The 27,989-nt window shown below is 40.2% G+C and overlaps 1 protein-coding gene across 3 annotated transcripts; it reads left to right on the top strand.

Annotated features, from left to right (window-relative positions):
- The first annotated feature begins 26 nt into the window (after positions 1–26).
- Positions 27–27,187, top strand: acacb (acetyl-CoA carboxylase beta). Of its 3 annotated transcripts, XM_030737111.1 has the most exons (55): positions 27–269; positions 2,322–2,874; positions 4,856–4,927; positions 6,897–7,029; positions 7,115–7,253; positions 7,337–7,446; positions 7,581–7,662; positions 7,762–7,860; positions 8,819–8,928; positions 9,044–9,154; positions 9,609–9,818; positions 9,921–10,091; positions 10,202–10,363; positions 10,456–10,619; positions 10,895–11,045; positions 11,129–11,232; positions 11,327–11,408; positions 11,493–11,638; positions 11,717–11,867; positions 11,949–12,083; positions 12,287–12,433; positions 12,520–12,708; positions 12,799–12,899; positions 13,026–13,114; positions 13,214–13,338; positions 13,429–13,542; positions 14,329–14,442; positions 14,545–14,634; positions 14,721–14,839; positions 15,335–15,358; positions 17,719–17,859; positions 17,940–18,039; positions 18,123–18,230; positions 18,335–18,391; positions 18,537–18,578; positions 18,661–18,876; positions 19,055–19,210; positions 19,571–19,774; positions 19,882–20,037; positions 20,117–20,239; positions 20,331–20,600; positions 20,715–20,812; positions 21,183–21,303; positions 21,399–21,509; positions 22,229–22,372; positions 22,479–22,599; positions 22,681–22,777; positions 22,858–22,954; positions 23,055–23,190; positions 24,698–24,875; positions 24,969–25,081; positions 25,202–25,356; positions 25,478–25,648; positions 25,838–25,971; positions 26,971–27,187. In XM_030737111.1, exons 2-55 carry the CDS (start codon positions 2,342–2,344, stop codon positions 27,095–27,097), a joined length of 7,353 nt encoding a protein of 2,450 aa, XP_030592971.1. In that variant the 5' UTR covers positions 27–269; positions 2,322–2,341; the 3' UTR covers positions 27,098–27,187. The 3 variants fall into 3 exon arrangements, with proteins under 3 accessions (XP_030592971.1, XP_030592969.1, XP_030592970.1); XM_030737109.1 differs by lacking the exon at positions 4,856–4,927; XM_030737110.1 differs by lacking the exons at positions 4,856–4,927; positions 15,335–15,358.
- Positions 27,188–27,989: the final 802 nt, after the last annotated feature.

Genomic DNA, 27,989 nt, shown 5'->3' with positions numbered 1-27,989 from the left:
CTTTTACTACTGAGGAGGTGGTGCTGCCGGTGTTGGTGTTGGTGGGGGGGACGGAGTCTGCGCTTGTGGTAGGGTAGGTGACTTTGACATTTGTAGCTGCTGACGAGACAATGTTTAAAAATCAGGCTTTAGCAGCGGTGCAGTTTGGAGGGATTCTGGGGTCTCTGTTAGGACAGTGTTAGTGTGGTGTGGAGTTATGGGGAATAATCAGGGGATTTTAAGCCAGTTAGCCTCGTAGCTCTCTGGCTGCCCGGTTTCTCTGTGTGGAGGTGAGTGTTTGACATTTTTGATTTAACCATTAACCGGATCTTAAAAGACAGCCGCATTCATTTTTCTGCTGGAAAAGATCAAATCAGTGCTCTGATTTAATATTTATGCCAGCTGATATCTTTGTCAGGACGTTTCTTGTGTTTTTCTGTCCTATTAAAAAAAAATCGCAGAAATTTCATTTATTAATAATCTTTACCACTTGGTTAGAAGAGATAATGATAATAAAAACTCTTCTTTAAAAAAAAAAACAAAACCTTTATTTAAAACACGCCTGTTTTTAAAGGGACACCAAAGCAAGAAAAGCACAAGAGAAATAAATAACTCATCTGCCATGAGGTATTTCATTTATAAAATAATACACATAAAAATAAAAAGTAAAGCTTTTTCATAAGTAAATTGCTTCAGATGGCATTGTTTGTTGTGGAAAGCGATGGTTCAGCCTTTCTCTTGTTTATGTCAAGCTTCAAAGTTGCTCCAAATTACAAATCCCCTCATTTTGTGCATCTCTCACATGGACAGGATGTTAATAAGTCCTTATTGTTGCTGTTGTGTTAATTATAATGATGTCTTTGAGTGGCACAATGAATCCACACGTATCCTTTATATTCTTTAACTGGATATATGTGTTCAAGTCACTGTTCCTGCTATTCCTGCTGGTTTTTTGTGGATGTGTTTTTCCATCCTCCTTCACCTGAACTTCCCTTCCTTTCATTCCCTCGGTGCTGACCTTTACCCCACATGAAGCAGCGCAGCCATACTCTCCATGTCAGCTGTTACACGCGGGCTGTTTACAGGACTCTGGCTGGGAAATGTAGCCTGCCAGATCCAGCTGTCATAGAAAACACAGCCATGTGTGTACTGACTACAGGACTCATAGTCAACTAGAGTGTGCACGTGGCTATGCAGATTGTAATGATTCCTCTTATGATTTGAATGAATTTCCTATATATGAAAGTAAGAACTTATGTCCTCAATGTTGCTGTCCAGAGAGGACGTCTGACCTCCGCCTGTCGAAACAGAAAGACCTTCAGACTTCAATAGTACACAAACACTTAGCTTTCATGTTAATTTTTCATTTTTTTGATAGTCATAATGTTTTTTTAACATTAATATTTAACATGCTTTAAATAGGGTTACATTTTTCATAGGGATTTGTGAAATTTGGACATTAAATAACTGACTTTTACAATGCTTGGTGAAAGACAAATAATTTAATAGTGACACTGTTTTTAAATAGTCTCAAACATTAAGTACATGAACAGTTGCCGAATGAATACACCATTATGGCTGCAACTAGTAAGTAATTCATTACTTTGTTGTTTTCTTAGTTGTTATCATTTGGCCCGAAATGGCCAGTTGTAAGAACCCACCTCATTTTCAAAATCCATGGTTGTGTCTGCAAATGTCTTATTTATTTATTTGTGACATCTGGGTCATTCCATCAGAAATCAGTGTGGGCCTTCTGCTTGACCATCGCAGATTTGCCTAAAAATCTAGTGAAAATTGAGCTTTTTATATAAAATCCTTTTCTAGATAGATATTTTTTTTTTGGAAGATGGTCCATCCGGACCACTTCCAGCAAGTTTTTTTTTTTTTTTTTGAGGCCATGATTGAACATGAATGTCTCCAAAACTATTAAAGCTAAAAGTCAGATGTTTTCACTAGACTTTCTTACTATAAAAATTAATCAGGATTAGTAATTTGGAACAGATTCATCAAAAAATGCCTATTCATATATATGTCTATATTTTAAACCATACCATTTTCAGTTAAATCAAAGGTGGTTCAGCAGAAAATGTAATGATTTGAGATGGAGCCATTCATGTTTCAAACTAAAATTAAAGCTGCAGCCACCAGGTTGTGTTTGACACTAAATTGTTTTTCACATACATAGTTCAGACTCCAGTTTTTGATGCACTAATTGTTATAGAAAATCTGTTCTAAATGTCAAAAAGATGAGGGGCATGCCCTTAACTTGGCTCACATTTGACAAGAAAATGTTGTTGTCCTATGTTAAATGAATTCTGACAGACACCTTATTCTTGTTGCAGTCTCAGGAGGATGCCTGTGAATGCTAGAGTTTGCAGTTTTGGGATTAGTCCTGTGGATATTGCTGCTGTGGAGAATAAATAGCAAGACTGTAATAATGCCTGTGAAAGAGGAGGAACCTCCATATGCAGCCAAGGAGGGCATGCCCACTGCATGCACCCCTCATGGAGGCGAACATCCTCTGTCAACAGTTGCAGCTGCCTCAACACAGACCAATCTTAACATGCCTCAGGCTGCCAGTGCGTCTGCAGGTCTTGATGTCAAAACAGTGGACTCTGATCCTCTGCAGGGCTCCTCGGAGGTAAATTCAGGGCAGCCGTCGCTGCCACCAACCACGCAGAAACCTAAGAGCATCACACCAATGCTGAGCTCAGGACCTGAGGCAAGGGAACGCCTGAAGTTCATTCTCGGAGCATCGGAGGATAACTCTTCGGACGAGGAACCTCTGGTCACAAAACCTCCAAGTGGTGCATCTCAGCCACCGACCTCCACCATGAAATCTTCCCCTCAGCAGGCGCCTTCTGTAGTGCCACAGTCCAGCTCATCAGGCATCAAGTAAGACTTTAAGTAAATGAATCTCAGTTGTTTAGGTTCAGGCATGTTTTCACAACTCTGTCATATCACTAAACATACATTGTCTGGAAGTTGCAGCTTCACGTGTTATACACAAACAAGCCCTTCACTCACACCATGTATACACTAACACTATACTGAGGGAGTAATGTAAACTGGATTTTTTTATTTTTAGGTAGTCAAAAATGTATGCACGCATTATCGCATCAGTAACACGCTCCTTCGTGCCCCTGTCTCCACAAGCTGCACGAGCTCACTTGTGTTATTGTCACATGCCAAATATCTTGGCTCTATTATTGGAACAAGAGCCTCAGCCGGTGACTTTGACAAGTGGAGGTGGCTTTAGTCGAGGTCAGAGCAGAGTAAACGCTTTGAAATTGTCAACAAATGTAATTTTTGTTCTCTTTGAGTTGCGAAATCTGTGAATTGAGAATAGCTTTTGTATTGAAGGGTGGTTTATGATATGGAGGGTCGGGATTCCTTCAGTGCACACAGGTACGTAACTGGCTTGACGTGCGTAGTTGGATTGACTTACTTAAGCAATAGTATAGTCCATATGATTATTATTACTAATGTATTTATTTATTTGTTGCTGGCACAATTTTTATTAGAAATGTCTACCAAAGGCACATTCAGGTTACAGTTACACTATATATTGAAGATGGGCCTAAAGTGCAGACGCTCAGCTTTAGTTTGAGGCTATTCACATACATACTGGATGTGAATAGCCCCCCCGAAAGATTAACTCAAAAGCTGGGTCGCTGGTTCTTTAACCAGTTAAAAGGTCGGTAGTTGTTTCAAGGTGTGACATTTTCTTTTTTTGAAGCTGTTGCTGTGAACACACATCATGTGGCCAAAGGAGCACTCGGTGTGTGTAAAACATGCAAGAGAGAGAGCAGGATCATTAGGAGTGGTGCATTCTGAGAAAATAAGGAGGCGCTGGTGAGCTTAAGAAGGACTGGAAGTACAAAGGAAGACAACAGCGGCAGATGATCACAGGATCCTTTTCATGGTAAAGAAGGACCTCTTTTATAACATCCAGCCAAATCAAGAGGTATCCAAGGGATACTTACGCAAGTCTAGTATTAAAGAAGACTTGAAGAGAGCAAATACAGGGTGCAAGGTGCAAACCAGGCATCAGCCTGAGGAATAGAAAGGCTGAACTAATCTTTGCCAAATATCTCCTAAAAATGCCAGACTATCTCTGGATCAGTATTCTTTAGACATAAATCAAGATCACCCTGTACCAGAGTGATGGGAAAAAAATGGAGAAGCTTAAAAATGTTTCTCTGGAGTAGCTGTGGCTCAGGAGATAGACCAGGCCATATTCCAGTTGGAAGGTTGGTGGTTCAGTCTATGGCTCCTTTCAGCCTACGTGTCTTTAGGCAAGACACTGAACACCAAATAGGAATCCATTCATTGCCACTGGAGTGTAAATGTCTGTAATAAATGAAAGGTGCTTAAATGGGTACCTGCGAATGCAAACACTTTTGTTCTAATTCAGAAAGTTCACTGGACCTCATGTCACAGTATGGTAGTCACTGCCTGACAAAGATTGTGTTATTTTTTTTTTCCAATTAGAGAACTTTTTGTTTGTTTGTTTGTTTGTTTTTATACATTGAAGCATCTTCCTACAGTTTACAGGAATATGCCGCACATTTTAGAAATAGAAACTAAATCAGTCTTGTGTTGTTACTGAGCGTTTTAGCCCTTAAATGTCCAAAACTGTGGATGCAGATTGCTTTCTTTCATAATAATAAATGTAGCGAAACACTGCCGCTCCCTGCTCCGTGTATGTTTTATACACAACAGCCAGCGCTTTGGCACAGGGGGCACTTTACTTGCAGATATGTGGCTGCACATGTGGGAGGGGAGAAGGGAGGAAGCAGCCAAGAGGAAGCACTTTGTTGTAGAGGTCTCCTTTGTTTTGGTCTTAGATTTTTAAAAACTTTTCTTTTCCTAGTAGTAACATAGCGCAGTGTATTATGGAGGGAAATGACTACCCAAGTCTCAACTTATTCCCATATCTCCACAGGTAAGACAGGGTTGTTGCGGTTTTCTGTAATGTGATACTTGAGCTGCAGTGTTTGGTATGTGGAAACTAAACACAGACCTAATGAAATAATGCACAGTTACTTTGTGTTGAAACTCATGTCGCTGCGGCGCCTTTTGCAGGCATGTTTGTGGACAGGAAGGACCGCTGTATAAAGCTTACATATATTTGAGGAAACAATAATAATAAACCAGTAATGTGTACCCTATAGAAGAAGGAAGCGGAGCGGTGCAAGTTTATAACTGTGGCGGCATCTTGAAGCGGTTCAGTAAGCTTAGCGGCGTTTTAGCCCGACCGAGTTTTCTACTAATCCCCAAATCGTGGTTATGATTAGATTATGATTGTTTGTGCAACGCAGTACGCTACCTATCTGGTTAAACTAAACCCTCTCGCCTTGCCTCTTGTTCTGGATATCAGTAAGAGGACGGTGCCGAGGTGTTATCAGAAGCCAGACTGTATTTCCTGAGTGAACGGGAGTGAAGTTTAAAGTTCACATATCAGCCCAGACGCGCAGCGGCTGCTCTCCAGCTTTACTGTGCGGTTCGCTGATGGGGCAAGGGCGTTTCTCTCTGTGGTTGGTGCTAAAACAGCCGAACCTGGGATTAAACAGCAGCTCGGCCAGCATCTGACGGTAACGATGGTTTGTGTTTGAGGGGTTCAAATGTTCCGGTGCTGTGCAACCAAGTTGTGTATTTCCATATTTGGGGAAAATGCTTTGCCTGTTTCTTATCAGTGCTCGGTGTGTATTGTAAAGCTGGTGGGATTCATGTGGTACGATAACTTAACACACTGGAATAATCTGTTCAGTACAGTTCAGTTTAACTTGGTTGCTTTTAGTTTATATTTAGTTGCAGATGAATTGGTTGTATCTAGAAATTTGACAAGTTTTCAGGTGAAAACTTTGAAATCTAATGAAACATTTCTTTGCTCTTACAGCAGTACTGCATAGCAGTCTGTGGGCAAACATGCTCTCTTTTTATTATTAATAATGTCGTTGTTATTCCAAACTGTGCTGGTTAAAACTCTCTCTCATATGCTGCTCAAAAAAATTAAGGGAACACTTGATCAGTATTAAACTTTGACTTTTGGATTTTTTTAAAAACTGCACCCCTCAAGAAGTTGATGACTGATCCTTACATCATTTTGGTCTCAACAAATTGCACAATATATGGCAGTAAAGATTTTCATCTTAAATATTTCATCCATCAAGATCCAATGTGTCATTTAAGTGTTTTTAATTTGTTTTTTTTTTTTTTTTTAATAAGTATAGATATATAACCAAGCTCTATCTGTCTATGAATGATGGATTATTTCGGGTGATGATTATTCTGAGTGAGATCAGCTGTGAAACATATGCTATGGTCTTTAGTCACTAGATTTTTCTTCTTATTTATTTTCTTCTTAACATTAATGCTGGTTTTATATATATATATATATATATATATATATATATATATATATATATATATATATATATATATATATATATATATATATATATATATATATACACACACACACACACATACTGCACTGTGAAACAGCAGGTAACTGGACTAAAGGTAAAGTCTGCTTAATTGCATTGTGATGACAACGCATTTACAGTTATTGGCTTATAGCTGTGGTGAACATCTGATAAAAGGGGTCACCAAGAGTGCTAGATTCAGTGTATTATCTGTGCTATTAGTATGTTTAGATTATACCATTCTATGAGCTGTTTCAATAGACTGAACCTAGATTTTGGTTTTTGATTGTCAATGCAATTTGCTTGTTGTCTTCATGCAGCTTTGTACCTCTCTGTAGGGGACCACTGTGTGTTTCTTTTTTGACAGCTCAGGTGTGACATTATGGAGGGTCATATACAGAAGGCCACTCACTGGATGACTCGATTCTCTTTTGCTGCAGCTTTTTTTTTTTTTGGTCAAGACTAACTTTTAACTCTCTAATCCAGGCCTAGCATGTCTGGTCCTCACTTGGTGAAAAAAGGACGTGAACACAGAAAGATGGATCTACACAGAGACTTTACTGTGGCCTCTCCTGCTGAGTTTGTCACAAGATTTGGTGGCAGCCGCGTCATAGAAAAAGTAAGAACGAAGCCCTTCTTAAATTCCCTGCAACGGTTTCCTTTTTGAGTTTTTTGAGTCATATTTCAGTTATGTTCTCTTATAGGTGCTGATAGCTAATAATGGCATTGCTGCAGTCAAATGTATGCGCTCTATCCGCCGCTGGTCCTATGAAATGTTTCGCAATGAGAGGGCCATCCGTTTTGTTGTCATGGTAACCCCTGAAGACTTGAAAGCCAACGCAGGTAATTGTGAACTTGTTAATTTTTATTAACCAGCAGTCATTGCTGTGTGTCAGCTCTGAGCCTCGCTGCCCGTTTCCCTACAGAATACATTAAAATGGCCGACCATTACGTGCCTGTACCTGGTGGCACCAACAATAACAACTATGCCAATGTGGAGCTCATAGTTGACGTTGCCAAAAGAATTCAAGTGGAGGTACTGCTCACTGTTTATCTACACAACAGTTCTGTTTTTAGCATCGACCCTCTGTGTCAGCCCTTTCACCTATTAGTTTCTCTACCTGTTAATAAACAACCATGATATATTTCTGTGTGCATTCCTCTTCGCAGGCTGTGTGGGCCGGTTGGGGTCATGCATCTGAAAATCCCAAACTGCCTGAGCTCCTGAGCAAAGCGGGCATTTCATTCTTGGGTAAAAGGGTTTGAAAAGAGCAATGTGCCTTGCTTTAATTTGGTTAGAAAGCAGCTGTGCTGCATCTCATGATGAATTGACCATTGCTGTTTCTCTCAGGGCCATCCAGTAAAGCCATGTGGGCTTTAGGGGATAAAGTGGCTTCTTCCATTGTGGCCCAGAGTGCTGACATTCCCACACTACCATGGAGCGGATCAGGTGATGCGTTACTTCTCCACGTTTGTCTCTGTTTACATAAGTATTTTACAAAATTGGCAACTTTGCACAAAGCAGTTATAAGCAGGTGGATCTCTCTTCAGTGGAAAATATTTAAGACAGTCTTCAATCTGACCAGGAGTGGATCAGACCATGCAATGCTCAGACAAACCCAAGCGCTCTCAAACTCTATAGGCCTCAGTCAGTTAAAAAGACTGAACAAGTATGGCTTGCTTGGAAAGGTTGCCAGAAGAAAGCTTCTTCTCTCTAAAAAGAACATGGCTACACAGCTTAGGTTTCCAAAGTTGTATCAGAACAAACCACAAGATGACAGGACAGATGTCCTTTGGACAGATGACCTGGGCACCTTGTAGTGATTGAGTCAACCATGAATTCCTCTGTAAACCAAAATATTCTACTTCCATATGAGGCCATCTTCTAAGGTTTGGCCAAAATTGGGTCATATAACAGGACAGTGATTCCAAGCGCAGCAGCAAGTCTACAACAGCATGACTGAAAAAGAAAAGTTGTTGCAATGGCCTAGTCAAATTCCAGACCTTAGTGCAATTGATATCCTGTAGCCAGACCTTATAAGAGAAGTGCAAATGAATGACTGCAAATTTAATGAACTGAAGCAACACCATAAAGAAGAGTGGGCCAAAACTCCTCCACAACAATGTGAAAGACTGATGAAGTCACACTGAAAAATTATTATTTCAAGTTATTATTGCTAAAGGTGGTTCTACAAACTATTGAATCATGAAGTGTACTTAGATTTTCATGGTCTTGTGAAAAGTTTTTTTTTTTTTTTTTATAAACATGTCTATATGTGCACGATACTTATAATATGTAATGAGATAGATTATGCTGTTTGAACATGGCATAGACTCCATTATGTGATATATACTCAATTCAACATTTGAGACCATTTTGTTCTTATCATAACGTCTTTGTGCTCCAGGTCTGAGAATAGACTGGGCTGAAGAGGACCAAAAACTGGGCAATGAAATCAGTGTTCCTCCAGAAGTCTACAAACAGGGCTGTGTTTGCGATGTAGACGATGGTCTAACAGTAAGTGTAACAAGTCATTGATATTAATATTGACTAATTTATTTATTTTAATCAAAAGGATTCCCATTAGCAGATATTTTATAAATTGTGCCTTATGCATTTTTTTTCTTTGCAGGGAGCCGAGAGAATTGGTTATCCAGTTGTTATCAAGGCCTCTGAGGGTGGAGGTGGAAAGGGTATCCGGAAAGTTGAAAGTTCTGACGATTTCCCAGGTTTCTTTAGACAGGTTTGTGCAGTTACATTTTACAACCTGATGCCCAATCCACCTAATTTCTTTTGATTTTCCTATAAGCTGGCGTGTCCCAACTAAACTGGCAGTTCACTGTCATAAAAAATGGCATTGTACTTAGCTTTAATAGACTTCCAGTCAACAGCCCTGTATTAGATAAGCTGTGGTTGGGTAGCTTGTGATTATCAAGGGACAGAAAGCCTAACGTGGCAACATGTTTGAACAGGAGGGCAGCCAGACGTATTCTGCCAGTGCAACAAAATCATAAGCTTTCAGATTTCTGTGTTTTTCAGGTTGCAGTTTTTATCCTCTATTATTATATGGGGGTGTAATTTTATCCTGACCTCTACATTTATTTTTATATTTTCATTAATTGCGGGAGGATATCCCCATCAGTGATGTTACAGAACACTCATACTCTTGTTACACTTGATATGTATTCTGGGTGTAGGTCCAGACGGAGGTGCCCGGCTCACCCATCTTCATCATGCAAATGGCTCAGCATGCGAGGCACCTGGAGGTCCAGATACTGGCGGACATGTATGGAAATGCCGTCTCTCTGTTTGGACGAGACTGCTCCATCCAGAGAAGGCACCAGAAGATCATCGAGGAGGCTCCTGCCACTATAGCTGCCGCCTCAACATTAGAACAAATGGAGCGGGTAGGTTTATGTCTCTGCATGTATTTTTATTTATTTTTTCTAACTTGTGTAACTTCTGCTGTTTGAGGTATGTTGTCTCCTCTGTCTTTCTTTCTGGCCTAGTGTGCTGTACGACTGGCCAAGATGGTAGGCTATGTGAGCGCAGGTACTGTGGAATATCTCTACTCTGAAGATGGAAGTTTCCATTTTCTGGAGTTGAATCCTCGCCTGCAGGTGGAACATCCCTGCACAGAGATGATCGCAGATGTGAACTTGCCAGCTGCCCAACTTCAGGTAAATCTCAGTTTGGGGACTCAAAATGAGTCATTCCCTCTCAGTGATCCTACAGATACTGATCAAACTCTATCACTTGAATATTTATATATTTGTTTAATCTCTGACAGATTGCAATGGGCATCCCCCTTCATAGAATTAAGGACATACGTGTGCTTTATGGCGAGAGTCCGTGGGGTGACACCATTATAAACTTTGACTCTCCGGACTGCATTCCACGTCCGAGAGGGCATGTCATAGCTGCACGGATCACCAGTGAGAATCCAGATGAGGTGGACTTCAGCTTCATAAACACTGAAAACACAACATCGTGCTATGTTGTTCTTTTTTTCTTTTTTAACCACTCGCTTGTGCTCGCTCACAGGGGTTCAAGCCCAGTTCCGGCACCGTGCAGGAGCTGAACTTCCGAAGCAGTAAAAATGTCTGGGGTTATTTCAGTGTGGGGGCGACTGGTGGCCTCCATGAATTTGCAGATTCCCAGTTTGGACACTGTTTCTCATGGGGCGAGAACCGTGAAGAAGCCATTTCGTAAGCTTCTTTTTTTTTTTTTTTTTTTTTTTTTTTTTTTTTATGAGCAATTAAAGCTTTCAGGTATCTTGTAGGCTGTGAGGCAATGGGCAGTAACACAGTATCTGTAACTTCCCACGATGTTATAAAGCATTACGCACATAGTAGACAAAGCTCAACATACTTGTGTAGTTAATGCAGTTGTATTGCATTTGACAGTGGTAGTCAATGTTAGATTGTCAGTGTCTGTCACAGGGCATATATTTATCAGGTTTCATATTTGCTTTATTTTCCAGGAACATGGTGGTAGCTATGAAGGAGCTGTCCATCAGAGGTGATTTCCGGACGACTGTTGAATACCTCACTAAATTACTTGAGACCGAAAGCTTTAGAAACAATGATATTGACACTGGTTGGCTGGATCATCTCATTGCAGAGAAAGTGCAGGTAAGAGACTGAAGACAGGTGCTCAGTCATTAAATTTGTGTTTAATTTCTTTAATTCATTGAAGCCACGTGTTCTTTCTGCAGGCAGAGAGACCAGATACTCTGCTTGGTGTTGTCTGTGGGGCTTTGCATGTTGCAGATGCTACCTTCAGAAAGAGCATGTCCGACTATCTGCATTCCCTGGAAAGGTCAGTAGGCACTTCTTATTAATGTCTCACTGCAGCGCTCTTCCTGTGTGTTCATATAATTGACTTTTAAAAACATTATCTGCTGCATCTGTAGAGGTCAGGTACTGCCTGCAGCCAGTCTGCTCAACTCTGTCAATGTGGACCTAATTTATGAAGGAGTCAAATTCTGTTTGAAGGTATCCGTTTTATTCCCTTCCCGTTCCTTTGACTCAACGTCCTACCTTTTTTAACAAATAAATTATCACTACTGTTTCCTGCAGGTGGCTCGGCAATCCCCAACAACTTATGTCGTCATGATGAATGGCTCGCACATTGAAATAGATGTCCACAGGCTGAATGATGGCGGCCTCCTGCTGTGCTACGATGGCAGCAGCCACATCACCTACATGAAAGAAGAAGTGGACAGGCAAGGCTATTACTGCGTTTGTTTTGGGTTGCATATATAACTGATTTCTCATTACTCAGTTTTATTTTAACCTCCCAGGTTTCGCATCACTGTTGGCAACAAGACCTGTGTATTTGAGAAAGAGAATGATCCCACAGTGCTCCGGTCACCCTCTGCTGGCAAACTGCTGCAGTACATGGTTGAAGATGGAGGTCATGTTTTTGCAGGGGAGACCTACGCAGAGATTGAGGTGACAAAATGTACAGTGTGTAGGATTTTGTGACGTGTGTTGCGTCTGCCGGTTCACTTATTTCAATTGTTCTTAATTCAGGTGATGAAGATGGTGATGACATTGACTGTGCAGCAGTCTGGCTGTATTCACTTTGTCAAAAGAGCGGGAGCAGTTCTGGAGTCTGGCTGTGTGGTGGCACATATGGATCTGGACGATCCCAGCAGTATACATAGGGTGGGTCACTGCAAAGCACATCAGAGCATAAAAATAAGTCTTCATTTTGCATTTGATGTCAAACTCTAACAAAACTTTGATGTCATATTTACACTTTTGGCCTGTATTTATTTTTGCTGTCAGATACTTTATTGTAAGTTTTTCCCATTATTAAAGTTGTTGTCAGAACTTCTTGTTTCTCATTTTTCTCTCTTCCACCATAGGTGGAACTGAACACAGCTGCACTGCCACCTCAGCAGCCACTCCCCATGGTTGGGGAAAAGCTTCACCAGGTGTTCCACAGTGTTCTTGAAAACCTGGTTAATGTCATGGATGGGTACTGCCTCGAAGAGCCCTACTTTAGCACCAAGGTACGTATCAGCCCTTCTGCCACTGCAGGTTTCTGAGTACAAGATATGAAAAACTTATACAAGCATGTTTGCATGTATATCTGCAGCTGAAAGAGTGGGTTGCTACCTTGATGAAGACACTAAGGGACCCCTCATTGCCGCTTTTGGAACTTCAAGAGATCATGACTAGCGTGGCTGGTCGTATTCCACCTACTGTTGAGAAAGAGATCCGTAAAGTCATGGCTCAGTACGCGAGCAACATCACCTCTGTCCTCTGCCAGTTCCCCAGTCAAAGGGTAAAAGCTATACAAAGACTGCTTGTGAGCTTTTTAAATAAATTGCACTTATCAGTACGATATGATGATGTTTGCCTTATTTGATTCCAGATTGCAAACATTTTAGACAGCCATGCAGCAACCTTACAGAGGAAGGCTGACCGAGAGGTTTTCTTCATTAACACTCAGAGCATTGTACAGCTGGTGCAGAGGTCATTTTCTTTTTTAATTTGGTCAGATGCTTATTGTGTAGTAGTAGTATTAGTAGTAGTAGTAGTAAAGTCTTTGAATTATATTACTGTTGTGATTGTTGAAACATTTTAATTTTTTCTTTTCAGATATCGGAGTGGAATCCGTGGTTACATGAAGTCTGTGGTTCTTGATCTCTTGAAGCGCTACCTGCAGGTAGAGATGCAGTTTCAACAAGGTAACATTAATACCCCTTCAGCCTTTTTATGTCACATTTCCTTTATCGCAGCTGCAACTGAGATTTAGTGGAAAAACGTCTTTTTTTGGCCCTGAACAGCTCACTATGATAAGTGTGTTATCAACCTGAGAGAGAAGCACAAACCTGACATGAATCCCGTGCTTAACTACATCTTCTCTCATGCTCAAGTGTCCAAAAAGAACATCCTGGTCACAATACTTATTGTAAGGCTTTCATCATTCTCACTGATGCAAATGTGCTGACTGTTCATTCTTGGCAAAAAGTGATACAGGTGTGTCTTTAACTTTGTGTAGGACCAACTGTGTGGACGGGATCCCACTCTGGCAGATGAGCTCATGGCTATTTTGAATGAACTCACACAGCTTAGCAAGATGGAGAACTCAAAGGTAGCCTTAAGAGCTAGACAGGTAAGATGGCTTGTTAGAATTTGACTGTTTAGGAATTACAGCCATTTTTATACACAGTCCCTCATTTACAGAGGCTCAAAAGGCATTTGACAATTGACTGACAAGCAGTTTCATGGCCAGGTGAGGCCTATTCACTTGTTATTTAGTGACAAATTTCAGGACATAAAATCTACAGTGAAACGCTATGAAATACAAATTTAACACTGAATCAACTTCAGTTTTAAGCATAAGGTCCAAAGCGATGCAAATGAGGGAGGCCATCATTAGCCTGAAACAAAAAAGTAAACGTATTAGAGACCCAGCAAAAACTTCCACTGACCAGCTCAGCAACACCAAAAGACCTGAAAGAACACAGAAGACAACTAAAATGGATGATAGAATTATTTCCATGGTTAAAAAAAAACAGTCAAATATGGTGAGATAGGCATGTTTGGCTGTCAGTGGAACTGGGCCACTAGTGTTTAGTGTAATGTGTGACTGCTGGCAGAAATAGCAGGATGAATTCTATAATTAAATGATCTTAGTTTGCCCAGTTATTTTGAGGCTCTGAAAATGGGCGACTGTATATAAAAACAGCTGTAATTACTTAACAATTTTTGTAAAACCTGTTGAATTAAAGCTGAAAGTCTGCTCTTCAATTACATCATGATTGTTGATTGATGGGTCAAAACTACAACACTTCTGTCTTTGTGTAACAAATTATGGCTCTAACTGTATATCGTTACTTAAAACTTAAGTAATTATTCATCTGTTTTTCAATATTTAGTATTTGTGAATATCTTATAGGTCCTGATTGCTTCCCATTTGCCATCATATGAGCTGAGACACAACCAGGTGGAGTCCATCTTCCTGTCAGCCATTGACATGTATGGCCACCAGTTTTGTCCAGAGAATTTGAAGGTTAGCTTTGTGTAATAATAAAAAAAAAAGTTTTTTTTCTGACATCACCTAGCAGCAGCACATAAATACCATGTATAATACATTTTTTAAAATTTGCCACAGAAACTCATTCTTTCCGAAACCTCCATTTTTGATGTTCTGCCCAACTTCTTCTATCACTCCAATCAAGTCGTATGCATGGCCGCTTTGGAGGTATGGTTAGTGTATTCAGACAGGCGTTATCTGTCTTACGCATTTTTATTTCTTAAACAGTCATTCTGTTCTGTCTTGACTTTCAGGTGTATGTTCGCAGAGGTTACATCGCCTACGAGCTAAACAGCATCCAGCATCACCAGCTGCAGGATGGAACGTGCGCTGTAGACTTTCAGTTTATGTTGCCATCATCACATCCAAACAGGTGACACGTTTCCTCCAGAAGGAGCCACAGATGAATCAGATAATGCTGTTGATTTTTTTTGAGTCACTACCACTTCCAAATCTGACCAGATATCTCCTCTTTGTAGCATCAGAGGCTGTAACCTCTCTCTTTGTGGAGACCTTTCCCTTGTGTTGATGGGGATTCTTTAAAGAGACTTTTCATATGAAACCCAGGACTTAAAAACATAATTTTGGTGTTCCTTCAGACCTTTTCTATAATAATAGTGGCCTGAATGATCAATTCAGAACAGAAACATTCAGCTGTCCCCATGGGTACAGGCGGAGCGTGGCCCTGTGAAGTGTTTCTGTAACATATGGCTAACCTTGAATGCAGACTGTTTTTGCCACACTTGACTTTGATATGAATGTGCTGAGTCTCTTTAAATTGCTTCACTCTAATCATATTACCAGAGGTAGTAGACGTACAGTTTGATCATCCACTGCTAATATTCACCTGTTAATCATCTTATTTCAGAGGGAGCAGCCCTACTCTGAACAGGTAGAGTAAAGCTCCTCCCAACAAACCAAACCACTGCATCATCTGTTTGTCTCGCAGCAATGCATGATGGATGCACCATATTGCATTTTCCTTCTGCCCAGATACATGTGCTTAAGGACTGATGTGTCCTTCATAATTCACTTTTATGCTGAACTGGTCCATCTCTTTCTTTTTTGTTGTTTTTTCATGCATCGCTGGGCTTTTTAAGAGGCACATCTTTCAGTTTTTTTCATGTTCCTCTTAAAAACTTCAGGCCTGAAATTTCATTGATTGCTACCTAATGGCCAGCCTGCATTCTCCAATTCTTAATTTGCAAATCTAAAAACAGATACAGTCTGGATTATAACAGTTCATAATTACTTTTGGCTCACTAACTGGTGGGGAATCAACTTTGAAGTGAGCCAGACTTGAGTCATGAATCTGGTGATATCACTTGGACTTTAGTTCATGACTTGACTTGGCGATCTTTCCTCTGCCCAAAGATAGAAGTATGTTATATTGCTAATCAACAGACAATAAGTGAACCAGACAGCAGATAATCAGGCCACGTAAGCAGGAGGCAAAAGTGCATGCACATCAGCACATAGTAAAATTCAGACAGTAAAACATTTAGGTAATCAGAATTCAGTGTTTATATTCCATTAATTTAAATGACAAAGTACTGTGAAAAAGTCTTGAACCACCCCTCATTTCATCATATTTTGTTTCCACGGCTCCAGACTTCTAATTATTTTAAAGTTGTTCTGAGTGATAGTTCTCAAGGCTTTCTGAAGGTCTTTCAAAAAAAATATTTTGGACATTGGCTGCTTTTTCACTCATTTTCAGTTCAGTCCTTTCACTGACCTATAATTATTATTCATGGATTAAAAAAAGGCACCTAACTTAAAGGATGAAGCAGTGTTGTGTCTACACATAACAGACAACTTAGCAAAGAACCCATTTTAAATTGTATCTTTAGGCTCTTCGTTATGAGCAGCCTGTCAATTCAGAATTTGTTCCCATTTCTTTAGTTGAATTCATGAAAAAAGTGAGAAAACTCAACAAATGGAGGACAAAAGGTGAAGTGGGAGGTCTAAAAAAACATATCTATAGGAGATGAATAGTATTTGAAAATTATGTCCTTAAGAAATAGGAAAAAAATTCAGCAAAGACCTGACATATGATCTGAGAAATGCACCTGACCCTGGAGTTGATCCATCTAGTGCTTATCCTAAAGCCATTCTTATGGAAGGGAAACAGCAAAAAGGCTGAAGTATGCCAAACTACACAAGAACTGGGCTGAGAATCAGTGGCAACAGGTCGTATGCAGTGATGAAATGTGAAATTTTAGTTCAGATTATTATAAATATGCACAGTGGAGGTCAGGAGAGAGGTGAGTGCCTACGGGCATCTGTAAAATACGGTGGAGGCTCTGTCATGGTTCGAGGCTGCATTTGAGTCAGGGTTTTGGGGATCTTGTCAAAACAGATTTTAATCCAAGATGCAGTACCATCTGGAAAGCATCTGATTGGCAACAGCTTCATTTTTCAGCATGACAATGGTCCCAAACACATCGCCAATGCAGTAAAAGCATACCTGGATAGAAAAACACACGGTGGAACACCTATCAGTCATAGACTGGCCTCCCCAGAGCCCGGACCTCAACATTACTGAAGCAGTGTGGGATCATCTTGACAGAGAACAGAGCAAAAGACAGCCAACATCCAAAGAAGAGCTTTGAATGTCCTTCAAGAAGCCTGGAGATCTATTCCTGAAGACTACTTAAAAAAATGACAAGAAAGCAGCCAAAGAGAGTTCAGGCTGTGTTGTCACACCAAATATTGACTTTCAAAGTCGTTCACGTGTTTCTTTTTGCCTCATCTACTGTATTCCCATGTCTCTTCGCACATATTTCTGTAAATTGCTGTACCTATTTCCCATTTTCCCAAAAAATATAAAGAAATGATGGGTTCTTCAAGACTTTAGGATTCTAAATCAGATGACAGGTTCAGGTACAATACCAGTCAAAAGTTTGGATGCACTCTCCCATTCATATGAACGGGCAAGTGTGTCCAAACTTTTGACTGGTGCTGTGTATATGACCTATTACCTACCCACACTGGACTTGACTTGAAACTTTATGTTTCCGATTTGTAACTTTCAAACAATTATTTTGTGCTGCCTCTGCTATCAACTGTATGTAATTAGGATATGATGTGATGGTGGTAACACTGTTAATTGTTTTTAAATTGATAAAACATTCACAGTAGCTTTAATTGCTCTCTCTATGAATATTTAAGAAACTTGTTTGATAGTTTTATTAAAGAACATCTCTCATGTCATTGTTCAAAGGTCTTGTCTTATTATTTATTAATTTATAGGGTTCCTGTGCCAGTCAGTGGATCAGGCCAATTTAAAATGAGAAGGCAGGGCAGTGAGCTCTTCCTGGAAGGAGCCTTGTCTCCACCATGCCAGCGAATGGGGGCCATGGTGGCTTTCCAGTGTTTTGATGACTTCAAAAGGTCATTTGATGATTTACCACAAAGATATGATCAAAATGATAATTTTATCAAATGTTGACGTGTTTCTTTTTGTTTTGCAGGAATTTTGATGAAGTTCTTTCGAGTTTTGCAGAGCCACTTTTGGAGAATATTCCTTTCTCGGAGTCCTGCTCCAGTTTCTACGATGAAGAGCACTTCAAGGTGAGTGGGTGTATAAAGAGCTTATCAATAATTGCTGTTTTAATTTGTATTACAAGCTCCAGTTTCTTTTCCATATCCTGCAGAATGCCAGGGAAAACCCAATCCACATCATTAATGTGTCCATAAAAACAGCGGACACAGAAGATGATGATGCCTTAGTCAGAGCCTTCACTGCCTTTGCCCAGTCAAAGGTCAGCTACCAAATCTCAGTTAAAATGTTCTTCTTTTAAATGTCAGATTGGAGTTTGTTTGTTTTTAAATGAATGTGACCTTTTTTTTTTTATTTGTTTTACAGAAAGATATTCTCTTTGAGTATGGAATAAGGAGAATCACCTTTTTGATTGTACAGAAGGTAATTGTATATCTTATTTTTTAATGTGCAGTAGATCATGATCATAGACGCTTTAATGCTTGTGATGTTCAGAAAGAGAAAGAGAGGCTACCTTTATTTTGAAAGCATGCTCACTGATTATTCTTTTGAATTTTCATTTAAACAGAGAGAATTTCCTAAGTTCTTCACATTCAGAGCTAGAGACGGGGTGAGTTTTTCATAACCTGCACGTATAGAGGTGACACGTTGCTTCCTAAGGAAAAGATGACTGAATCTTTGCTTCCCTTCAGTTTCAGGAAGATCGTATTTACCGAAATCTGGAGCCAGCTTTAGCGTTTCAGCTGGAGCTCAACCGAATGAGGAACTTTGACCTGACAGCTGTTCCCTGCGCCAACCACAAGATGCACCTCTACCTGGGAGCTGCTCGTGTTCAGGAGGGTGCTGAAGTTACAGACTACCGCTTCTTCATCCGAGCAATTATCCGCCACTCAGATCTCATTACAAAGGTAAGAAAAGGAACTTCAGCCCAAATGAATTAAAAGTAAAGAAAATAAATAATTTGTACTTTTGTATTATATGTTTAACAAGATGAAAAACATATTTATGGCATGATTTCACAGTCTTATGTGCTCTTTGATAAAGGTTTTTACACTCAAAAGCAACTAAATGTTTATTCATAACCAGGAAGCATCATTTGAATACCTTCAAAATGAGGGAGAACGTCTTTTGCTGGAAGCCATGGATGAGTTGGAGGTGGCGTTCAGTAACACCAGTGTTCGCACAGACTGCAATCACATCTTCCTCAACTTCGTCCCCACTGTTATCATGGACCCATCTAAAGTCAGTGTGCTGCAGTCGCTTCTGAAGTCTATCATTACAATAAATTATTAATACTAGAGAATGCATAGAGTTCTCAGGATTCCAGTAAATTTTATTTTGCAGAAAAATTTCTTTTTTCTTTTTTTAAGCTTAGGATTAAAAAATATGCAGTCTATAACGTCCATCTTTCAGGTCTGTTTTTTTTTTTTTTCAGAAATGTTTTACTGCTTTTAATATTTCACTTTTTGTAACCATTATTTTGTTGTATCAGTGGTACACATTCACTGAGTCACTACCCACAGTGTGACCTGTAAACCTGTGGACTTCACATATACCATGCTTGCTCTGGGTGACTCCTTCTCCTGATCTTCGATTTATCAGATAGAGGAGTCTGTCCGTTCTATGGTGATGCGCTATGGCAGTCGGCTTTGGAAGCTGCGGGTCCTGCAGGCGGAGCTGAAGATCAACATCCGTCTTACACCGACTGGGAATGCCATTCCTATCCGCCTGTTTCTCACTAATGAATCTGGCTATTATTTGGACATCAGCTTGTATAAAGAAGTCACTGACCCTAGTTCTGGACAGGTGAGGACAGTGGATTGAGCATTTTCTGAGACAACCAGGGAGTTCTTATTTTCTGACTATTTTTCATGGTCATATAAATGTAAAAATTCATCTTGCCAACTTTATAGATCATGTTTCAGTCATATGGGGATAAGCAGGGTCCCTTGCATGGCATGCTGATCAACACTCCCTATGTGACAAAAGACCTGCTGCAGGCCAAACGCTTCCAGGCTCAAACTCTGGGTACTACATACGTCTATGACTTCCCTGAGATGTTCAGACAGGTACTGTTAACTTACTGATTTACTTTCAGTCTTTGATGATCTTAGATTTTCTGATCTCACTGTGAAAATCTTCTCTTAGGCATTATTCAAGCTTTGGGGTCCAGGGGACAAATACCCTAAGGATGTGTTGATGTGTACTGAGCTCGTTCTGGACCCACAAGGTCGACTGGTGCAGATGAACCGCCTGCCTGGAGACAATGACGTAGGATGTTTTTAAGAACATTTACATCAACTGCTTTTTTTTTTTTTTTTATAAAATGATGCTTTTAGCCACTACAATCATTCTTCTCCAGGTGGGAATGGTTGCCTTCAGGATGAAAATGAAGACTCCGGAGTACCCTGAGGGCAGAGACATTATTGTCATCTGTAATGACATCACTCACATGATTGGCTCATTCGGTCCCCAAGAGGATGAGCTGTTCCTCAAGGCATCTGAGTTGGCTCGTGCTGAAGGCATCCCCCGCATTTACATCGCAGCCAACAGTGGTGCGCGTATTGGCCTCGCTGAAGAGGTCAAACACATGTTCCACGTGGCCTGGATTGACCCTTCTGATCCCTACAAGGTCTCTTCAGCTCTTCATCTCATCTGCTTGTTGCGAAAGCAGATGAAATAACTGCTAAAATATTGTATGTGTAATTTTACATTTATGATCGTTTTTTTACCTTTCTTCCTGTAGGGTTTCAAATACCTTTATCTGACACCTCAGGACTACACCCGTATTGGTGCCACCAATTCTGTTCACTGTCAGCATGTAGAAGAAGGTGGAGAGTCCAGGTACAATCTTTGTTCTTATGAAACTGCAAAGTCAGCTCAATTAATTATATGACATCCTTTTCTTTTTGGATGTGTGTAAAGTATTTGATACATTTAGTTTTTATGTTGTGGCTCCATATACTTCTTGGACTTTATGTTTTAACGTAAAGACCCTCAAACATGGTAGGTTACTCAAAGAAATATTCGAAGAGCATAAAGAGACAAACGGCAAGCAAGACACATCACTAACTACAGGAGAGAAGAGATATAGTTAATAATGTTCAATAGTGACATAAAAAGGCATGAGCAGTAAAATCTAAATTTAAATTCAGGTGAAATTGAACTGAAATCTAACTAATCTGAATAATATAAATTTTTTTGCCTGTTACAGGTACATCATCACTGACATTATTGGGAAGGATGATGGTCTTGGTGTTGAGAACCTGCGAGGTTCTGGCACCATTGCTGGAGAATCTTCTCAGGCCTATGAAGAGATCATTACAATGAGTCTGGTGAGAATATGGAACTGATTTCCCTCAGCAGCAGCAGCAGCAGCAGCATGCCAAAGTCCCTGGGATTTTTACTTAATCTTGTCGTGCTCTTGCAGGTGACCTGTCGTGCTATTGGAATCGGAGCCTATCTGGTTCGTTTGGGGCAGCGAGTGATCCAAGTGGAGAACTCTCACATTATCCTGACAGGATCAGGTGCTCTAAACAAGGTTAGTAAATTTAATCTATTTGTTGCCCATCTGGCCAAAGGGCTGCACATGTAAAGCAACAGTAAAAACAAACTTAAGGTTAAAAAATTCTTTTAAATTATGAATTTAATATGTCTGTTGTCTTCTGAAACTCCTGTTTTGACCTAATCAGTGCTTTAGAGAAACTACTGACATTTCTCATGTGACGTTATGCGCACATTGCTCAAGATTTTTCCACCCTGTTGGATATGATACAACCAACCAGTTGCTAGAGAAAAATGTGTACTCCCCAACTGGTTGGCTGTGGTTCGTGGAGGTTGCTGGTTCTCGTTGGGTGAAATCAGTTACAAGGAAAGTGTTGCACCAAAAACCTCCAAGTGATTGCTTTGATTGCAAGCAGATTTCCACGGTTGCCTTGTAGTTTTTCATGTTTGTCTGCAAACACTCGCTAACAACTAGCCCAGCTGTAGTAAAACTTGAAAAAGTGCTCTAGGCCTGTGTGACTGGGGCCTCGTTCATTTGATCCTACACAATCTCCATAATTGTCAATAGTTAACGTCACGTGGTTAGTACTCACATGTCTACAAAACCTCAGTAGACCCTACAGTAAGAGTGCCCAAAGCAATCAGTTTCAATACTGAAGTACTTTAAGTTTGACATTATAGGCACATTAAAATGTAGCCATGATTAATAAAAACATTCCACTACTGTATGGCCACTGAGTTCCTGTTTCTCTCCAGGTTCTGGGCAGAGAGGTTTATACTTCCAACAACCAGCTGGGAGGAGTCCAGATCATGCACAATAATGGGGTCACACACACCAGTGTGCCAGATGACTTTGAGGGTGTCTTTACCATCCTGCAGTGGCTGTCTTACATGCCAAAGGTACTGCTGAATGAGTCAACTTCATATAGTGTGCAATCTAAATCTAACTATACAACAACTGAGCCAGTCCTTCAAAACATCTAATATCGTTCTTCTGTCTTCACAGGACAAACACTCACCTGTGCCAATTATAGCAACTACAGATCCAGTAGATAGAGTGATAGAATTTATTCCCACTAAAGCACCGTATGACCCCCGCTGGATGCTAGAAGGCAGACCTCATCCACGTGAGTTGCATGATCTAAATTCTAAAATGTATTTATTTCAGTGGTGAATAAAATGATGACCTTTTTCATTTGTGTTGTTAGTGGTGAGAGGAGCCTGGCAGAGTGGATTCTTTGACCATGGCTCCTTCATGGAGATCATGAGCTCTTGGGCTCAGACGGTGGTGGTCGGGAGAGCACGGTAAATCTGCACCCCTACGAAGTACTTTATATGTATGTTAAATTGTTAGTAAAACTTAAACACAAATTGAATGAACACAGGTTAGGAGGAATCCCTCTTGGTGTCATTACTGTTGAAACTCGCACTGTTGAGTTCACTGTCCCAGCGGATCCAGCCAACTTGGATTCAGAATCTAAAGTGAGTGAATCTCTCTTTACGTTTTTGCCTTATAATAAGCTATCACTCTGATTTAGAAGAGCTTTTAAACTGTCTCCTTATTTTTGTGTGTTCATGTCAGGTTTTGCAGCAGGCGGGGCAGGTGTGGTTTCCAGATTCAGCTTTTAAGACAGCTCAGGCGATTTGTGACTTCAATCGTGAACATCTGCCTCTCATGGTGTTTGCCAACTGGAGGGGCTTCTCTGGGGGAATGAAGGGTATAGGATAAACACTACACTTTGCAAAGAGATTACATTACATGCAGTCCAGACTGATAGTATTTGCACAACTGGATATTATTTGCTCTTCAGGCACCATGCTACATCACATTCTGTTTGAATTAAAATAATGGTTTTTATATTAAACTTAAATTTATAGTAAAGTTATATTAAGTTTAGAGAAGGTCAGAAGGAGCTGCACTATGTCTTTGTGGATTTAGAGAAAGCATATGATAGTGTGCCAAGAGAGGAACTGTGGTACTGCATGAGGAAGTCAGGAATGGCAGAGAAGTATATGAGGCTGGTGCAGGACATGTATGAGGACAGTGAGACATGAGTTCAAAGTGGTGGTGGGATCTGCTCTTCTTATCCCCTTCTTGTTTGTAGTGGTGATGAACAAGTTAACAGATGATGTCAGTCATGAGTGTCTGTGGACTGGAGAGAAGAGGAATGAAAGAAGCAAGACAGAATATATGTATTTGAATGAAACGAAGCTAGGTGGAAAGGTGAACATACAAGGAGCAGAGGTGGTAAAGATGGAATACCTGGGGTCAACCATCCAAAACAATGGACAGTGCACAAAAGAGGTGAAGAAGAGAGTGCAGGCAAGGTGGAGTGGGTGGAGACAAGTATCAGTGGTGAATTGTGACTGAACAAGAGTGAAAGAGAAGGTTTAGAAGATGGTAGTGAGACCTGCTATGATGTGTGGTTTGGAGATGGTGGCATTAATTAAAAAGACAGGAGGCTGGGCTGAAGATGTTAAAGAGTCTAGGTTGGACTGACCAGGATGGACAGGATTAGAAATGAGTGCATCAGAGGGACAGCTGAGGTTGAGTGCTTTGGAGACAAGGCTGAGATGGTTTGGACATATGCAGAGGAGGGATAGTGAATATATTGGACAAAGGATGTTGTATATTGAGCTGCAAGGCAGGAGGAAAAGAGGAAGACCACAGAGAAGATTCATGGATGTAGTGAAGGAGGACATGCAGAGGGTTGCTGTGACAGAAAAGGATGATAGTGATAGTGTGAGATGGAGGCAGGTGATCCACTGTGGCAACCCCTAAAGCAAGCAGTCAAAAGAAGAAAATTAAAGTGTAAAGTTTCCCTTTTAAGTACCTTTCCTTCAATAAAGAAATAGAAATAGAAACTCAATGTACCCAGAGTTTGGGGGTTCAAAGGACAAAGAACAGAAACACATGTAAAAAGTAAAAAAAAGCAAGACAGACTGATCATATTGATCATCATTTATCAGATGCTTTGTATTTTTCCCAGTGAAGCTCTCCCAGATTCTACTGCAGTCACCTTCAGCTCTTACTTTATCATTAACTTACTCAAAACTGACATAAGAAATCCACAACAGCTGAAGCTTGGCACTTCAATGTAATATTCATTATTACACTTCATTTTAAGAAAAACAAACAAATGTATAACTGCCAAAGTACTTGCATTCTGGACTATCAAAGACTGCCGTGTTAATAAAATCTTCCTTTCTCCATTTCTGTCCCAGACATGTATGACCAGATATTAAAGTTTGGGGCCTACATTGTGGATGCTCTGCGTGGTTTCCGCCAGCCAGTGCTGGTGTACATCCCACCACAGGCGGAGCTGAGAGGGGGCTCCTGGGTGGTGATAGACCCCACCATCAACCCACTGTGTATGGAGCTCTATGCTGACAGGGAGAGCAGGTACGTGAAGGAAAATGATGCTTCAAATCTTAGAAATAGATTTGGTATTGCCAGTTTGACATTTATGATGCTGGGTATGGTTTGTCTATCCAGAGGTGGCGTGCTGGAGGCTGAGGGTACAGTGGAGATCAAATTCAGAAGGAAAGACCTTCTGAAGACCATGAAAAGACTGGATTCAGTTTATGCTAGTCTGGCTGAGCAGCTCGGTAAAGACTCTTTCTGTATCAAATCATCAAACAACTTAAATATTTATATTTTCTTTGTCATTACAATATTGAGGAGAGCATCTTAACATCAGAGTGACTCTAAGTGCTTCTGTTTAACAGCTTCACTAGAACTGTCTGACAAAGAGTGCAGAGAGTTGGAGGCAAAACTCAAAGCAAGGGAGGAGTTCCTGTTGCCGATCTACCACCAGGTGGCAGTGCAGTTTGTCGACCTCCATGACACCCCAGGCCGAATGCAAGAGAAGGGGGTCATTAGTGTGAGTGTGCACTTAATGTGTGTGTGTGTGTGTGTGTGTGTGTGTGTGTGTCATCATCCATTTAAATGGAATCCATTCTTTTCAAACTTATTTTCCTGCTCCCATTTGATACTCTTAACAGGATATTTTGGACTGGAAGAATGCGCGGAGCTTCTTCTACTGGCGCCTACGTCGCCTTCTATTGGAGCAGGTGGTAAAGAGTGAGATTCTACAGGCCAACAAGGATCTCAGTGATGGCCACATGCAGTCCATGCTGCGTCGCTGGTTTGTTGAAACAGAAGGAACAGTGAAGGTATGCGAGGACAGCTAGAGATGCTGTCTCTACTAATGCACAAAATCCAATTTGCTGTGCTCATTTTTGAGTGTAGACCACTTTATTGGCTCTGGATCGCAGATCGCGAGCAAGTCATTGTCTCTGGCATACTTCACTGTTCAGCTGCACTGTTCAGAGATTTAAAGGCATGTTTATGTGCTTTTCCAGGCTTACCTTTGGGATAATAACCAAGCAGTAGTTGAGTGGCTTGAGAAGCATTTGTCCAAAGAGGATGGCCGGTCAACTGTCCGAGACAACATCAAATACTTGAAAAGAGAAAACACTTTGAAACACATTCGCAGGTATACAGACACATAAACACACCCACATATTTTGGGGACTATAATTGCTTATTTGGTGCATTATGTCTCAATAAATCCATAAAAGGAGTTGCACTGTATACATAGATGAGTGTTTCAGTCAGAATAACTTTACCAAATTTGTCATGTTTAGATAATAATACTGCAACACTACAGGTGATTTTAAGGGTAACTGAATCAAAGTCCCCAATATTTTCCAGAAAGTCTGTAAAAGCCTCAGTGGATGCTACATGCTAGGTTTGGCACAGAAATGTAATGCTGATGGAGTCATGGTGGTGACATGCAGTCGAGCTGACTTTCTTGACATCAGGTGATACCATTGAAAACAATTTTGTCCAGCCACAAGCAAAAACTGCAGTTGACTACTGAATATACTCGAGTTCTGTGCAAAAGACTCGAGCCACCATTAGAGGTCATCCAGTTCTTTATGTCTTTAAGACGTTCCTGCAGTTTAAATCACCGTGCTGGTGCAAAAATACTATTTTATGTCTGTCAAACTATGTTATTTTTGGCATTTGTCAGAAATTCAACTAAAGAAATGGGAACAAATGTTTTTGCAACAGGCTGGTAATAACAAAGTCCAATAATACAATTCAAAATTGGTTCTTTGCTAAGTTGTCCATTATGTGTCTGCAAAACACTGGTTCATCTTATGAGTTAGGTGTCTTTTTTTATGTTTGAATGATTGATAGGTCAGTTTAAAGTGGTTTAACAAAGACACTCTGAAAATGGTCAGGTGCAAGGACTGAAAAAGCAGCCAATGTCCAAAGAAAAACTTTGAAAGACCTTCAGAAAGCCTGGACAACTATTCTTCAAGACCACTTTAAACCATTACAAGAGAGCCTGGCTCCTTGGATGCAAAATATAAGGAACTTATGGGTTGCAAAATTATATCACGTATAACCCAGACCAGTCTTTACATTTCCCCAGTCTCTACATATGTGAACATGTTTAAAAGATAACTTTTCCCCTTGTCTCTAGTCTGGTGCAGGCAAATCCTGACGTAGCCATGGACTGCATCATCCAAATGAGCCAGATCATCAATCCGTCTCAGAGGGCCAAGCTGTCGCATCTACTGGCAACTATGGACAGCAGCAATGACAGTTAACCTGTTGGGCTTTATCAGGTTCAATTAAAACAAAACTGAGTCAATCTTGCATTTAAGATTACACTTCAGGTATTTTTCTTGTAAAAAAAAAAAAAAGTGTATATATATATATATATATATATATATATATATATATATATATATATATATATATATATATATATATATATATATATATATATTTAAATATATATATATATGCGCACAAGGAGAGTGTTCTCTGTGTTCTAAGCTTTGTTCTACTAAGTGCCTTCCAATTTGAAAATGTTTGTCTTTTACATTGTTGAGTTGAACACTCGGGCGTTTCAGCTGCTAAGTCCAGGAACGTAGTTTCCCAGCCTGCAGGCCATCACTGTGATGCACATTTCACTTTGCTGTATTTCTGCACAAGTTTCAGTGTTGCATTTGCCTTACTCAACTCTTTCAAGTCTAATAAGTTTGGAGTTATTTGGACTTCATAAAACTGAAGACTTGATATATAGGTGCTAGTTATTATTATTGTAAGTTAAAGCTATTACACCAGGAATGAGCTCTCACCTTTGAATGTAGACTGCCTAAAAATAAGCTCAAACAGCCTGCCAGTTATTTGATAAACATTCAAATAAAACCAAAAGAGAAATCAATCAGTTCTGTCTTATTTCTACTTTGACTGAATAATTTTGACTAGTATTGCAATCCGGGAATTCAAATAAATAAGGTTTAAGCAGGTTGCCGTTTTACTCCTTACTTTTGACTCCAGTCCATCCATTCTGCTTATGGCATGTTAGGGTGTTATGTTTTCTTTTTTTGCACTGATAACAGTATTATGAATGATGACGTGACACTGTATTCTGAGCATTTCTTTTATCTCTCTGTGGTAAAGCGGCCATTTTTAAAACTCAGGTTTTGTGAA

This window comes from Archocentrus centrarchus, chromosome 9, assembly GCF_007364275.1.
Source record: "Archocentrus centrarchus isolate MPI-CPG fArcCen1 chromosome 9, fArcCen1, whole genome shotgun sequence".
NCBI classification, from domain to species: Eukaryota; Metazoa; Chordata; class Actinopteri; order Cichliformes; family Cichlidae; genus Archocentrus; species Archocentrus centrarchus.
Note: the sequence above shows the minus strand (reverse complement) of the source record. Positions and strands in the feature narration are given on the sequence as shown.